General features: G+C 51.9%; 1 protein-coding gene across 3 annotated transcripts in view; it reads right to left on the bottom strand.

Moving 5' to 3' along the window:
• Positions 1-14,624, bottom strand: part of ANXA6 (annexin A6) — a 49,459-nt gene that overhangs the window by 11,416 nt on the left and 23,419 nt on the right. For all 3 annotated transcript variants that reach the window (XM_049647974.1, XM_049647975.1, XM_049647977.1), the window contains exons 11-20: positions 13,609-13,667; positions 12,406-12,528; positions 11,269-11,327; positions 9,849-9,927; positions 8,149-8,230; positions 6,558-6,652; positions 5,809-5,922; positions 3,569-3,659; positions 2,776-2,855; positions 1,943-1,996 (exon numbers count right to left, since the gene is read on the bottom strand). In XM_049647974.1, the coding sequence (XP_049503931.1) occupies positions 1,943-1,996; positions 2,776-2,855; positions 3,569-3,659; positions 5,809-5,922; positions 6,558-6,652; positions 8,149-8,230; positions 9,849-9,927; positions 11,269-11,327; positions 12,406-12,528; positions 13,609-13,667 (836 nt within the window). The remainder of the gene's footprint in view (positions 1-1,942; positions 1,997-2,775; positions 2,856-3,568; positions 3,660-5,808; positions 5,923-6,557; positions 6,653-8,148; positions 8,231-9,848; positions 9,928-11,268; positions 11,328-12,405; positions 12,529-13,608; positions 13,668-14,624) is intronic.

Raw genomic sequence — 14,624 nt, 5'->3', positions numbered from 1 at the left:
AATTTTTAAAAATAGGAACAGTGCTCACAGAATATTAATTTTTAACTGTTATACATCAGGAATGCATTTTTATATACACATAAAAAGATAACTAAAGTGATATATTCCAAAATACGAGCAATGGCTATTACTAGTAGGTTATGGATTTCTTTCTTTATTTTGGCTCGTCTCTATTTTCTAGAGGCTCTACAGAGGAATATGTATTACTTTTGAAACCAAGTATTCTGGCTCGAAGAAAATGAGCCCACTTGAAGACTAATCAGGGTCTAGCATCTGTGAATCTGGACGGGCAGCTGAGTTGGGCAGGCCTCCGAGTTTCCGCCCAGGTTCTCTCTCACCCCTTCGTCCTTGCAGTGTTAGCCAGCGTGGCCCACCACTGTCCCCTGCTGGCCATAACTGGAAGCACAGCCCCATAGGTAGGCCCCAGGTGGACTCATTCCCTGAAGATGAATTTCAGGGCGGAGGATGGATTTGGGGTGAGCTCTAAGGAGGAAGCCACGTTCAAATACCCTCAAGGGCACAATGAGACTGTTCGTAGTAGTACTTAATACACGTATGTTGAATAAGCGAACGAAATGTGGCCTCAACAGGCCGCCCCAGGGGCTGGGTTCCCAGGCTAGCCCCCATAAATATGCCCACATGCAGCTGGAAAACCACATTTAAACGGAGCCCTGCAGCTTCTGATACCTGCATCCCAAACCAGGGGCCGCACAACTGGAAAGCAGCAGCCACCTGGTCTGGAAGCTGCAGGGAAATTGCCATACTGGGTCCTGTATTAGCATAAACTTTGGAGTCAGGCAGGCCTGGATTCAAGTCACACCACAGCCACTTAGAAACCAAACCCTTGGATAGGAGCTTCATTTTCCTCCCGTAAAAAAGGGAATATGATAAAGTATAAAACAGTCTTAGCATCATGCTTTGTATTGGTATGCATCTTATAGTTTCGTAACCATTGGGTTATAGCTAAGGATTCTCGCAGCTCAGATGCTGGTATAACAGTCCCCACTTCTCTGTTGGCGGAGCAGGGGTCGGAGCTGGTGCCTCCATCCCCAATCCATCAGGGTTCTTTTCAACCCACCAACTGTAAAGGAAGCGGGGCCAGATCCCAGTCTGTGGTGTCTATGCCCAACGCCTGGACCTGGGTCAGGTCAGAGGGTACTACTGGGAGCAAGGCACAGGTGAGTGGGGACAGTGCACACGGCCTCAGGAGGGACTGCCCAACCATAAAGACTCTCAGGGATGATGGATTTGGGGTTGTCCAGCCTCCAGACCTCACGCGCCCCAGCCTAAGGAGCAGGACAGAAGCAGAGCAGCTAAGAGACCTAAGAGAACCCTTGACTCCATTATTCATTTAATATTAAATATTTACTGAGTTCTGACCATGTGCCACTTTGGATACATCAGTGAGCAGGACAAAGATCCCAGCCCCGGATGAACTCATTTTCTAGGTTTTCCCAGGACACTTCCTTCAATCTTGGTTCCATTTCATAAATAATAAACTCGAGACCATTAGCACTCAGGGCCCCTTCCCAGCAAGCTTCTGGACCTGCTCCCTCTGGGTCAATTCTACCTGGGCCATTGATTTGCTGTGTGACTTTCAGAAGTTATTCATCCTCCCTGGGCCTCCATTTTCCCACTGTAACATGAGGAGTTTGACCTGGATGATCTATAAGTCCCTCTCAGCTCTGAAGGTCTGAGGGCTCTCAGTCTACTCTTCACCCAGGAAATGCCAGTAGGACCAGCACCACAGTCGTGAGAATCTTTCTGGAAGTTGTGAAAACACTCAAAGTCTTGCTTCTAAGGGGTAGAGAGGTGCAAGGGGTCCATGAGTCTAAGTATCCACCAATGTCAGCCATGTCCCTGGCAGGGGCCTTCCCCACTCCCAGACAGCCAGGGCCTGGCACGGACGGATGTCAGCTACAGCTGCTTGGGGGGTTCTCACCTGGGCATCTTCCCGGGCCTGGTCCCGGTCTTCTCCTCCCTCCTCACGGTTCCCCTGCAGCAGGACCAGCGAGAAAGATCAGTCCCCACACATCCACCCTCTTTACCCCTCAGCAGCCACAGGATGTTGGCTCAGCTACTCTGGCTCTCCGAACCCTTTCTCTCAGCTTTCACATGGGGGCAATAATCCTGCCCTCAGAGCGAGGCTGTTGTGAATGTTAAATCTGAAGGTACTTAGCTCAGGGCGACTCGGACATAATGAGCTTGCAGTGCTGTGTGTCGGGGCCTGGCGACCGGGTTGCAGGAAGTCAGGCGATGGTGAAGGAAGCTTGTGGGTCATATGGAGGTCACCCACGTGGCTGCCCTATGAGCTGGGGGCCCAAAAAGCTGGGCTGAGGGTCACTGGGGAGGGCCTGCTGGGAGAAGGTGGCACCAAGCCAGCTTTGAAAACTGAACAGTGAGGGGTTCCTGGGTGGCTCAATCAGTTAAGTGTCTGGCTCTTGGCGGCTCAGGTCATGATCTCAAAGTTCATGGGATCAAGCCACACGTCAGCCTCTGAACTAACAGTGCAGAGCCTACCTGGGATTCTCTCTCTCCCTCTCTCTCTGCCCCTCTTCTGCTTGTGTGCTCTCTCTCTCTAAATAAATAAACTTAAAAAAAAAAAAAAAAGAAAGTGAACAGTGGGAGAAGGCCTTACATGAGACAGTCATGGTCTCAGCAGTGGGACTGAGAAGGCACGTGGGTGGGGAAGACACCCTTTCTTCATCAGGACTGGGCTCCTAGCTCCCTGCCATCATCCCGGGCCCCCGGGGGGGGGGGCGTGAACTCACTCACCGTGGCCAGAGAGATGAGGATCCTCTTGAAGTGTCCAGACGTATCTGAGCTCAGAGCATCCTCAAGGGACTTGTGATAGTCTGAGACAGAGAGAGGGTGTGTGGGCAGCTACTGGGTAAGGATGGGGGGCTGCTTCTAGAACCTCAGATTTGAGCCAGAGCGCATTGGCAGGAGTGGTGGGGATGAAGGAGTTTGTGGTTGGTTCTTGGGAGCATCCAGCCATGGAATTGTGGATCGCGACACTGATGCCTCCAGTCCATCGCCTCCCTCCCCCTGTCCCAGCTGAGGACTCTGGGAATCCTGCCTCTCCTGCTTTATAGCCTCCCTGTCTTCCCTCCTGCAGGACAGGTGTCAGACCCACGAGCAGGGCTCAGGCTGTGTCACTACCCTGCTCAAAAGGTCTACCGCTTTAAAGCCGCTTATAAGGGGAAAGTTTAAACGTTTTTGATGGGTACTCAAGATTCTTTAAAATAATATTGTGACCAAGCACAGGCCTTCTGAATGAGGGCTTAGAGTGACTGCACAGGCCGCCCACCCAGGATGCTGCCCTCCTGTCCCCCAGAGGCCTGGACATTCTCTCCTCTGTTTCTTCCAGGCCTTCGTGGAGCTGGGACTCTCTGCCTGGGGCACCCTTTCCTCAGACACAGAGCTGGGCACACCCAGGGGCTTATCACAGCCTCGTGCCTGAGCGAGGGGAGATGGGGCAGAGCAGTGGGGTGACCTCAGAGCTGGAGAGGTCACTCTTCTCCCACCACCTCCCAGCGGCACTGGGCCCAAGGCTTCCCACACTCACCTTCCTTATAGGCCTCACAGATGGCCCGGATTTCCGCATTGGTCCGAGTAGCGAGGATTTCGATGAGAGCCTTTTCATCTGTGCCAGCTCCCTAGAATGTGAAGACAAAGAGCACTTGAGCCACAGCCCTGATCCCCATCAGAGGCCTGAGGGGCCCCGGCCAAGGAGGTCCCTGGTCCAAGAAACCACCCAGGAGGCAATCACACAGACCACCAAGCCTTCCTGGATTTTCTCCTTACCCCTAGACCAGAGATAGCACAATCACGATGGAACATGCCAGCTTGTCAAGATTTCCAGAACCTTCCATGAGAAGTGCTTTGGGCCAAAAATTTAAAAGAAAAGAGTATGTGGTATATGGGTATGTGCATATAAAAAGGCATATACACATATGTCTCTGAATATAAATATTTATACATAAGGGTATAAAAAGAATTAGAAGTAATGCATCACAGTATAATAGTGATTATGGTCTCTGGGTGGGTGAAGGCTCACAGGTGATTTCTAGTTTCTTCTTTTTTTGCTCTGTATTTTCTCACATATTATTTTGCCAGAAGAAGAAAGTTTTGTGCTTTAAGGAAAAAAACATGCCGTATTTGTTTATATTTGGATTTGATGAGTGATCTATGGACAGATACATTAGGCCCTCTGGATGAAGATAGCTTGGGGGGATGTGCTACTCAAAGGTCCCCACTTTGGGGGAAGGGAGGGAGGTGAACAAGACAGATCAATCGATAGATTCAAATATCTGTTAAACACCTGCAATGTGCCAGTCACTGAACAAGCTGCTGCGGCCACAACTATAAAAAAAAAAAAAAGTAAGGCGCGTTCACTGCCCTTGGAGGTTACTGCCTGCTGGGCGGCCAGTCCGTGGGTTCTCTGACCTCAAGCAGACTGAGGCTGACTGAGATCTTAACAGGCTCTTTATTAAAAGCAAGCACGTGGGGAAGACAGCCTGATCCTCAGAGCATCCTAAGACCCAGGGTCTAGCCCCACCCTTCCCTTCCCCGAGCTCACAGATGTGCTGGGCCTCCCTCAGTTTCCCATTTGTAAACTGTGGGAATGGAAAGCGTTAGGTCAGGTTAGCTCACTGGTCCCTTCAACTTCTAAACTCCGTGTTCTCAAATCATTTGCTTTTTTGTCGGCACATTTTAAATGGACAATAATCTCGATTTGCTTTGCCCAGGGAATGTCTGTTTTCTTCTCTTAATCCTCAATGGGCCAAAAGCCCTAGTGGTTTCATGTGGTTGTCGGGTCAGGCTCTAGAGTCAGACAGAGTTGTTCTGAATCCCCGCCCTGTGATTTCATAATGCTGTGACTTTGATCAAGTAATTTGGCCTCTGAACATGAGTTTCCTCACTTGTAAAATGGGGACAAAGTAAAAGCCTTGCCTTGTGGGTTGAGACAAGCAGCTGAGCTAGTATACGGAGCCAGGGACAGGTTACTGGATGCTCCTAGAAAGGAGACCAGTCTCGGGTACAGCTGCTGCCTCGGGAAGAAAAGCAGCTCCAGAAAACAGCTGCACCAGGACATAACGCCCTTTCTTGCTAACCAATCACAAGGGCAGGTCTTCAGAGTTAATAGTGCCCTCCATGCCCATGACCTTGCTTGACCCACTCTAATGTCTGAAGGGCAGGGATGACTGCTCCCATTTCACAGCAGAAGGCATGGAAACTTAGTGCAAGTGGCCCAACATCACACAGTAAGTTAGTGGTGAGGCCGGACTAGAATACAGAATCCAACTGCTGTCGTTTTCCTTCCAGATCCATTCTGCTTCCTCTACTGCTCCCTGAGATCCCAGTGACACCACCCATCACTGGGCATGTGACCTCACTTGCATCAACCAGAGTAGAAGCCAAGATTTTGGCGGAACGCCGAGGAAGAAGGAACAGAGGTGCTAGCTGGTAGGACAGACACCAGCTGTCCTACTGTCTATCACGAGGAGAAACGGTTTCTGAGAGTGAAGCTACCACAGAGGGTAGACAACCAAGGTGGGGCAGAGATAAGAGGCCACATACCATTATTTGAGTCCCTGGACTCAGACATGTCTACAACCAGATGGGAGTCCTCTACCTTTCAGTTATAGGAGCCAACACCCCCTTTGGTGTTCATGCTAGTTTGAACCGGGCGTGGGAAGGGCTCGGCCAAGGAGCTACAGCCAAGCCATTTGGGCTTGTAAGGAGCACCTGTGTCCCCCCACCACGTGCAGACTACACCCCATCCCATCGGTGCCCACACCATACCTCCATGGCCTTCTTCAACTGCTTGGCATCGTAATGGGCCGGTGGCATCATGAGCCCCAGAATCAGCCTCGCCAGGTCTCCAGAGATCTCCGACTTCAGGTCAGCCATCAAGTCCTACAAAAGGCAGGGCTGAGGTCACGCCAACATCAGCACTTGCTCACATGTGACCCAGGATAGGGAGGAGATATGGAATGAGGAAATAGGGGCTCCATGTGAATGCAGGGGATAGAGGGAGACTGTCTGTCTTTGCTGCTGTTTGTCTTTGTTTACTATTTAGAGGACGCTAAAGAGGGCGGGATAAAAAAAAAAAAAAAAAACCCAGCAGGAAGACCCACTCTCCTTGGAGGCAAGGAGGCGGGCAAGGAAAGGGACATGCCAAAGGACATTGTTTCCATCCCGGGGGAAAGTCGCCAGCATGACACCAAGGCACAATAATCACTGACGCTCAGCCTTGGGGCCTTGAAGCCTCTGGAGCTCCGAGATCCAGAAAATGCTACATGAAAACAACTCATGTCCTTCATTTCTGCCCCCAGGTACTGATCACAAGGAAGCGGGGGATGGAGAGAACGTGTTGCAGGCAGCCTGAAACCGACGTGGGAGATACTCCAAGAACACGGGAGCCACAGGGAGCCACAGGAGCCCCGGTGCCATGAAGACCCAGGTGCCCAACTGTGCAGAGCTGGCAGTGACAGGCCACGCCCCTGGGAGGAGGGAGGGTGCGGGCCCCGGGCCCCCGGCTGAAGCCTCACCCGGCCAAAGTGTGACTTGAAGGTCTGGCGGATCTGCTGCCGCTGGGCGTTGCTGCGGTGCGTGATGATGTCGATGATGGTGTCCTCATCAGTTCCTGAATCACCAAAGCCACACGGCTCAGAGGGAGGCCCGTGGCCCAGCTTCCCCACGTCCCCCCACGGATGGGCTGTCCCAATCTTAGTCAGGGTAGAAGCCTGGCTAGGGCCCCTGAGCACCTGCAGGAAGCCTGACTCTGGCCCAAGCCACTGACTGCCCCAAGGTTCCTCCTGGCATTTCCATCTGTCTGCTCACTGGCTGAGAAAAAGACCCCCAGAGGAGCGGGGAGCCCTGGGTTGAGAGTCAGGGCCTCCAAGTTCCAGCCCTGGTTCTGGCAATGGCTGAGCAGGTCCTGGCCCCTTTCTGAGGCTCAATTTCCACACCTATCCCCTGAAGAGCCCGGAGTAGTTACTAGGGGATCCTTCTAGCCTGGCAATCTAAATCCCATGGGGACCCCATGTCCCTCCTCTTCAACTCCCTGGAAACTGGAGCCCAAGTCCTTCTAACCACAGCAAGTTGACTCTGGGAGACATCAGGATACCACCTCCAGCTTCTCAGATTAATGCCTTGGACCTCAGACCTGGCACAGGACTGTACCTTTCACAAGTGCTTTTATACCTGTCATCTTACAGTCCTAGCTGTGCTCGGTAGATATTATCATTTTTATTTTATTTTATTTTATTTTTTTTAACGTTTATTTATTTTTGAGACAGAGAGAGACAGAACATGAACAGGGGAGGGTCAGAGAGAGAGAGAGAGAGAGAGAGAGAGAGGGAGACACAGAATCTGAAACAGGCTCCAGGCTCTGAGCTGTCAGCACAGAGCCTGATGCGGGGCTCGAACTCACGGACCGTGAGATCATGACCTGAGCCGAAGTCGGCCGCCCAACCAACTGAGCCACCCAGGTGCCCCGATATTATCATTTAGATATTATCATTCCCAGGAAACAAATGAAGATGAGGCCCAGAAAGGAGAGAACTTAAGCCAAGGCCCCTGGGAGGTGCCATTAGACGGACTGGGGGGAGAAAGGACGACGGTAGCCAGATTCTGGATGTTCTGTGCCTGCTGGCCTTTCTGAGAACAGGGCATCTGTCCAGAGTGGTTCTTCCCACGCGTTCCAAATGGAGAATGCGATGTGATAACCAGCAGGGGGCGCTCTCAGCCCAGAACTGGGACTCTTGGATCAATGGGTCCACATCTCTTCTTTTACACATGGCGGGGAGGGGGTGGACACTTGGAGGGATTGAAGGACTTGCCTAAAGTTACACAGTGAGTCTAAGGCAAAGCCAGTGGGAGAACCCAGGCTTTATAACCTAGTACTTTCTTCTGCACTAGAAAGGGCTTGTGCCAAGTTCCTTACAAACCTCCTCACTCCCCTGCTCCCTATACTCAGGGAGCCAGGAGTCTCCTCTGGAGGTTAGAGACTTATGTAAAATTTGCCTCATTCTATGGACCCTCCTTTGAGGCCTGAGCTCTTACTCCTGCCTGGCCCGCTGCCAAACATGCCATGCCCGCTGCCCCAGAGGCCAGCCTGCCCCCTTCGTGTCCCCTTACCAAGTCCCTTCATGGCCTTCCGCAGCGCTTTGGCATCTGCATCAGGGTTGAAGTTATCGGCTGGACGCACAGTTCCCTTCAGCTGCAAGAAGCAGAAAGAGACTCAGCAGGTGCCTGCAGGCCCCCCTGGGGGCCAAGCCACTAGAGGAGCATGCCAGGGAAGGGAGGCTTTCCCCACAAGCCCCAAACCAAGCAGCTTGGGGGGAGAGAGGCAGGGGTGAAGGCACAGCAGACAGGCCCCTGCCCTACAGCTGAGAAAGAGAGAGGAGGAGAGACAGACCCAGGCCTGGGAGCAGGGCAAGTGCTGGTCAAGGGAAAAGTAGCCAGCTTCCTGCCCCAGGAAGTCAGCTCTGTCCTAGCTCCACTGGGGCCTCCCCAGTCCCTTAGAACTGTGCCCTGTCCCCAAGGCCCTCCTGCCTCTTAAAGAGTTCCTCCCTGTGAAAAGGTAACCAAAATATCCTGAAATACCAGAACAGAATCTCCCAAATTTCAGTCACTCCTAAGTGAGGTTCCTGATGTCATATTTGCATACATCCTATGTTATTTCTTCATATTTTTATGTAATTCAACTTTTCTGTTTTACTTAAATGCATTCATTTTTAAGTACATTGAAATACTCCTAAAGGGCAAGGAGTTTTGTTCATTTTGTTCTTGGAGATATCCGAAGTATCCACAACAGAAGTAAGCACTCAAAAAATATTTGCTGAATGAATGAAAATAACTTTACACCGCTCTCATGAAGAGGAAATTGGTATGATGTGCCATAAACAGATGATAAGCCATGAAAACAAATGTAAGAAAGAGAAAACCACGACGTTGTCAAACATCACCAAATTTAACGAGACGCCGTTGCTCGCCAAAAGCTCTGAACTTGAAGCCGGCTCTCTCAGCTGTTTGTGAAAAAGGAAAGCTGGGGAGTGTGGCACCCAATGGGGCCTCTCTGACAAAATGAGTTGCGTTGATGAAATCGAAAAGGAGTAATGCTCTCACTCCGTGAGGTTCAGTCTTATTTAATGCCGCGGAGGCTCCCCACCTCCACACTAATTCATTTCTTATATAATTTAAGGTCATCTGCAATGACAGCTCTTGCCTTGTAATTTGGGAAATGCTGTTCTAGAGCATCAGAGCTCAAGAGCCCTGGGAAGGCACTGAGCTTGCTGTGTCTAACACCTCATTCTAAACATGGAGACAGAGGCCCAGAAAGAGGGGGCTTGGTAAGTGAGTAACAGATTGCAAGGTTCCAAACGTTTTCACGTGGACCAAGTGTACCAGGGCCTGGAACGGTTTGCCCCAAGTACTTCTGTGGACCTTGGGTCTCCGGGTGGTCAGAACAACCTCGAATCGTCCTGTGCCCCTCCGGGTGCCCCTCTGTTCTGTTTTCATGCCTCCAAAGGCCAACTGTCTGCCCCAGGATGAGCAGGCCTCTCCACACAACCAGACATGTCTCCATTCAGCAAGCCCTGTTAGTAGTTAGTGGGCCACAACGCTTCCCAGTGTGTTAGAAGTTAATGCAGGAATCAGATGCCCACACCAGAAACTCATCACTCCTAGAAGACAAGGAAGCTTCAGATGTGGGAAACCAATGTCTCAGGTTGGCCACCAGGGGGCGGCTGGGTGCCAAACAGAGCAGCAGGAAGGTGCGAGCAGAAGAGTCCAAGCTTGTGGTCAAGAGGTCAAGCAGGAGGTGGGGAGGGTCTGACCTCTACTCGGGCCACTGCACTAAGCTCCCACATCTGATAGGCCACCTGCGCTGCCTCCGGGAAGAACTGGCCAGCAGCACTGGAATGGAGGGGGTTGGGGAGAGGACAGGAGGGAACATCATCGTGGGCAAGGCTCCACACACACAACACACAGCCATGTACACACACGTACGCCGACACAGGCTTTAAGTAAATCTGTTTGGCTCCACCTTCTCTCTAGCCTCATCCATTCAGAGTCCTCTCCCCCATTTCTGAAAACCTTCTACCCTCTCTTGAGACCCCCTGCAATGCTGGTTCTGCCCAGCAGCCTTCCTGGCCCCAAGTTCCCAGCGGGATGGGATTTCTCGAATCCTCTGACCTCCCCTTTCTTCCTTATAACTTGAGTGATTTCTGTCCAAGTCTCCCCTTTCAAACAAGTCCATGACCAGCTTATGGCCGTGTCACCTCTTTATCGCCTCCTATAAAGCACCTGGGTATATCAAGGGCTCAGTAAATGTCTGTTGAACTGAAATCAACCCCCAAGGCACTTGTCAGAGGTTAACAGGAGGTTCTCCTATTCCTTACTTAACCGGATCCTTATCAGCCCTGGGAGGGAAAATCAGAGTACCTACAGCTCCCTTCCTAGCACACAAATCTGGTCAAGTCAAGCCCAACTTAATCTCTTCAATGGCTCCCACCACCCCGGGGAGAGGTTCCTATGCCAGGAGGAGGCCCGCAGGTCCCGCCCACCTCTCAGCCTCTTCTCTTCCCTGGCACTCTGCAAAAGTGTGGCCTCGGTTACAGAAATGAACCAGGCTACCCCTGCACATCACTAGGCCTTTCCTCCACCCACTCTCCTTCAGACCCTGTCTTCACCTCCTCCTCTTCCTCACCTTCCTCCTTGGGCCTCTCTGCCTCATTACCTCCAGGAGCCTCCCCCAGGATGGGCTAGTGCCCTGATCTGTGCATTCATAGACATGTATACTTTCCCCATCCCGAGACCACCCTGCACTGGTCTATGTATGTCGCCGGGCTGTGGGCCTCACCGGTCCTTCCCCGCAATGCCTGCTCACAGAGGGTACTTGTCACAAGTACGATGAACAAATGAGTACGCAGAGCAGGCACCTGTATGTTTTCCATTTAACAGCTGATGAAACAGAAAGGCAGCTATGAAGTAGCAGGGACTGGACCCTCACATTCTGGCTTCCAGTCCACACCCCCAGACTGACTTTCCAAGGTCACAAGAGCAGACATCTCCACGTCTGGGAGAGTACATTCACGTTCACACACACAGACAGACTTTCACCTGTGCGCTGTTCCCGGCACCGAGGAAGCCCCAAGCTCATCCAATCCATCCATCCATCAGGATGAGGGCTGGGGAGTCCAGGCCTGCCACCCCCCGAGGCCACTCCCTCCAGCCTGGGGCCAAGGAGACACTTACTCATCGTCACCCCCACATAGCTTCAGCAGAGCCCTCTTGTACTCGCCAGAGGTATCGTTCTGGGGAGAAAGAGACAAAGGTTACCTCTCACTCACTCCTGGGCTCCCCTCGGACTAGGAGGGAAGGTTCTACACAGGCCCGGATAGGGGAAGGCTGAACATTTATTCATAGCAGCCCCGACTCTCCCCCTGTCCGGGGGTGGTGGCTAAGACCACCAAACAGTGGTAATGCTGGCACGTATTTAACAACCTAGTCTCTGGGAACGAAAGCAAAAAAGCCCCGATTTGTAACAACTGCCAATTTCTGTGGTGTAAATACTTCCAACAAGGGATGCTTTCGAGCCATCAGCAGATTTCACTGAACGTGAAGATGCTCGCTGCTCTCCCAAGCCGGTGAAAGCTGGCCCCAGAGCCCCACTATCCCCAGATAATCCCCAGCCCAGCCCTTCCAACTGAAATACTCCAAGAAAATAGGGCTCTATGAGCAAAAACACCGGGAAATGCCAAAACCGAACAAATAGATGTAGCCTATTTTATATCCCTCCCGGAGCTTCATAACGGACTTGACATGGTAAAGGCCGTGAGAAGTTCTGAAATAAACCAACGTGCTTATCTTTAAACTAGTTTTTTCCAAACATTTCTCATGGCACATTTTTGCACGTAATACCTATAAAACTCCTCTTTGGAAATATACTTTGGGGAACGTAGCTGGACCTCATAAAAGCTTGATCTCACTCACCCACAAAAAGAAAACAACCCAGCTCTCTCTCTCTCTCTCGGCCAAGTCTCATGGGCTAGACACCCCCCCCCCCCCCATCATTACAAATCACCTGGCCTGGGGCCAAGCGTTCTCCCCCTTGGAGCCTGACCTCTCCCTGCCTTTGGGATAGAGTCCTCACCCTTAATTCAGCCTGCATGCCCTTCCTGACCCAGTCCCACCTTCCTCTGGAGCTTTGGGACTCAAGTACCACCAGACACTTGCTTCTCTATCGCATTGCTTTCCATTCCCTGAATGCGCCACGAGGCAGGGGCTCCTGGAATCCCCAAGAGACTCCTAGCTCTCTGGGACGGCTCTTTCCTCCTGGGAGTGGCTCTTGAGCCCTCTGCTCCTCTCCGTACCCCCGTTAGCTCCGCTCACCTTGATCATGCTATACAGGGACTTTTCGTACTTGGTCCGGAATATCTCCCGAATGTCCAGCATGTCCAGCTCACTACGGGAGACCATGATGCGGATCAGGGTGTTGTCCCGAGTCCCCAGGCCCTGGAAAACAAATGGGTTTGGGGGACAGGGATGTGAGTGGAGGCTCAAGTGCAAACAGCCCCCAGCTTAGGTGAAAATACCATTGTCATGATGAGACAAAAGGAAGAACAAAAGAAGTAAAATATTGCCACTCTCCCTGAAGCTCCCCACGTGTCCCTCCTGCTTCGATGTTCCCTCCCCATTCAAACATCAGCCCCATTCTTGGTTTTCCTTATCATTTCACCATAACTTTGCAACTCTAAGCATATACTGTTTAGGTCTGTACATCTCGGAACTATGTAAATACACCACTGTCCATTCATTTCTCCTGGTACTCCTGACGGACACTGGGTTGTTTCTCATTCTTTCCTAATATGGCCAGTACTGCCACGAACAGTCTCATGAATGTATGCACACAGGAGCCATCTCTCCCCGGCTGAGCTGCCAGGCTTTACTCTGGCACAATGAAAGACAGTGAATGGGCTACAGTTCACTTGCCCTTGTGGGCTGGACACACAGGGCCGGGAAGGCCTGAGTTCCCGGGGCCTTGGGTCTGTGGCATCTGGCCACAAATGACTACATTCATGTACCCTGCTGTGCTATGGAATTGTCATCAGTTGCTGTGTGTCCTCTGCACAAACTAGTGGGAATCACTGTTCTCAGGTACACATCCAGGGTAGAATTGCTGGGTCACTGGGATAAACATCACGAGCCTTAGCAGACAAGAACAAGTATCTTCCAAAGTGGTCTAGCCTGTGTACACTGGTTAATTAGTCATTCTGGTTAATTAAGATTTTTTCAGAGTGTGGGTTTCCAGCCCATCTGGCTGACGGATCATGTGCAGGCTGTCATGACACCCTGTGATCAATCAGGAAGTTAGAGTAGGTATTTGGGTGGGAAGGTGCATGGCCGGACAGCATCCCAGGCTCGGGAGCTCACCTGGGAAGAGTGCCCATCACTCTCTCCTGTGGCCAATCCCCTGAGGGCTCCTTGGCCAGTGGGCCCCAAAGACTTGTCAAAGAATCTCTACAGTCCCATGGGGATGGGTATAGACCCCCCCCACCCCCACCCCAGCTGGTTCCCACCAACCCCACCACACACCTTCATGGCCTTGAATAGCCTTTCAGCAAAATACTCTGGGGTGCTCCGGATACACTTCACTGAGAAGAGGGAGGAAGAGGCAGAGTTATTCTGGCGGTCTCTGGGTCAGGGTGGCCTGACCCCCTCTTTGTTTTTACTCCCTGGGGACTCCCAAGTGCAAACCCAGGAAGAACCAGGCTCCTGATAACCTGAGGCCGCACCCACTTTTAACGCAAACCCAGAGCATAACAATCAAGAAATAGGGGCTGTTGAAACGTGGGATGTGCATCTCAAAAACCCACTTCATCCTTCTAGTCTTCTCGGGTTTTGCAGGCAAACTGGGCCAGGTGGGGGTGGGGGGTAGCATTTGGGGTGGAACTGGGAAAGATGTTTCTTTAGCCTCCGCTGCAGAGAGGTACTGGCAGCTACATCACTTTGGATCTTGCTGACAGGGCAGGCTAGAGGCTGACTGCCTGAAACAGACTTGGTAGGGGCAGCTCTGTGCAAGAGGACAGCCTGGGGATACAGCTCTCCCCACCCAAAACGCACATACTACCTACCCTAGGTGCAGGCATAGTGACTCCTGCAATGTCCAGCTTCTAAGGGCCTCTGGGTCAGGCAGTCCATCCTCCCTGCCCCCATTTATCAGATGAGGACACTGACACCCAGAGAGGACAGTGACTTGCTCCAAGTCAACGGCAGATTTGGGAGAAGCCCCTGGGTTTGAACCCTGACTCCACCACCAACTAGTCAGCTCCTGGCACGCCCCATGCTCAGAGTAGCCCCCCAAGTCATTACAAAACCACTCTCTGGCAAGTGACACAGCCTCCGTGAGATGTGGTTTCCTCATTTGTGAAATGGAGATAATGCCCACTCCTGGGTCTTTCTTCAAGATTAAACACTCAGTGCAGCGCCCAGCACACCATATATGTTCTACGCAAGTCCGCTCTCCCGCTGGTTATTTCCCCAGGCTCAGCGCTCTCTCTCACCCTACCACACACACCGGGGGACGGAGTGGCAGGAAGTCCGGGCCTGAG

This window comes from Panthera uncia, assembly GCF_023721935.1.
Source record: "Panthera uncia isolate 11264 chromosome A1 unlocalized genomic scaffold, Puncia_PCG_1.0 HiC_scaffold_17, whole genome shotgun sequence".
In the NCBI taxonomy this organism is placed as follows: domain Eukaryota; kingdom Metazoa; phylum Chordata; class Mammalia; order Carnivora; family Felidae; genus Panthera; species Panthera uncia.
This window is presented reverse-complemented; position numbering and strand designations above follow the sequence as displayed.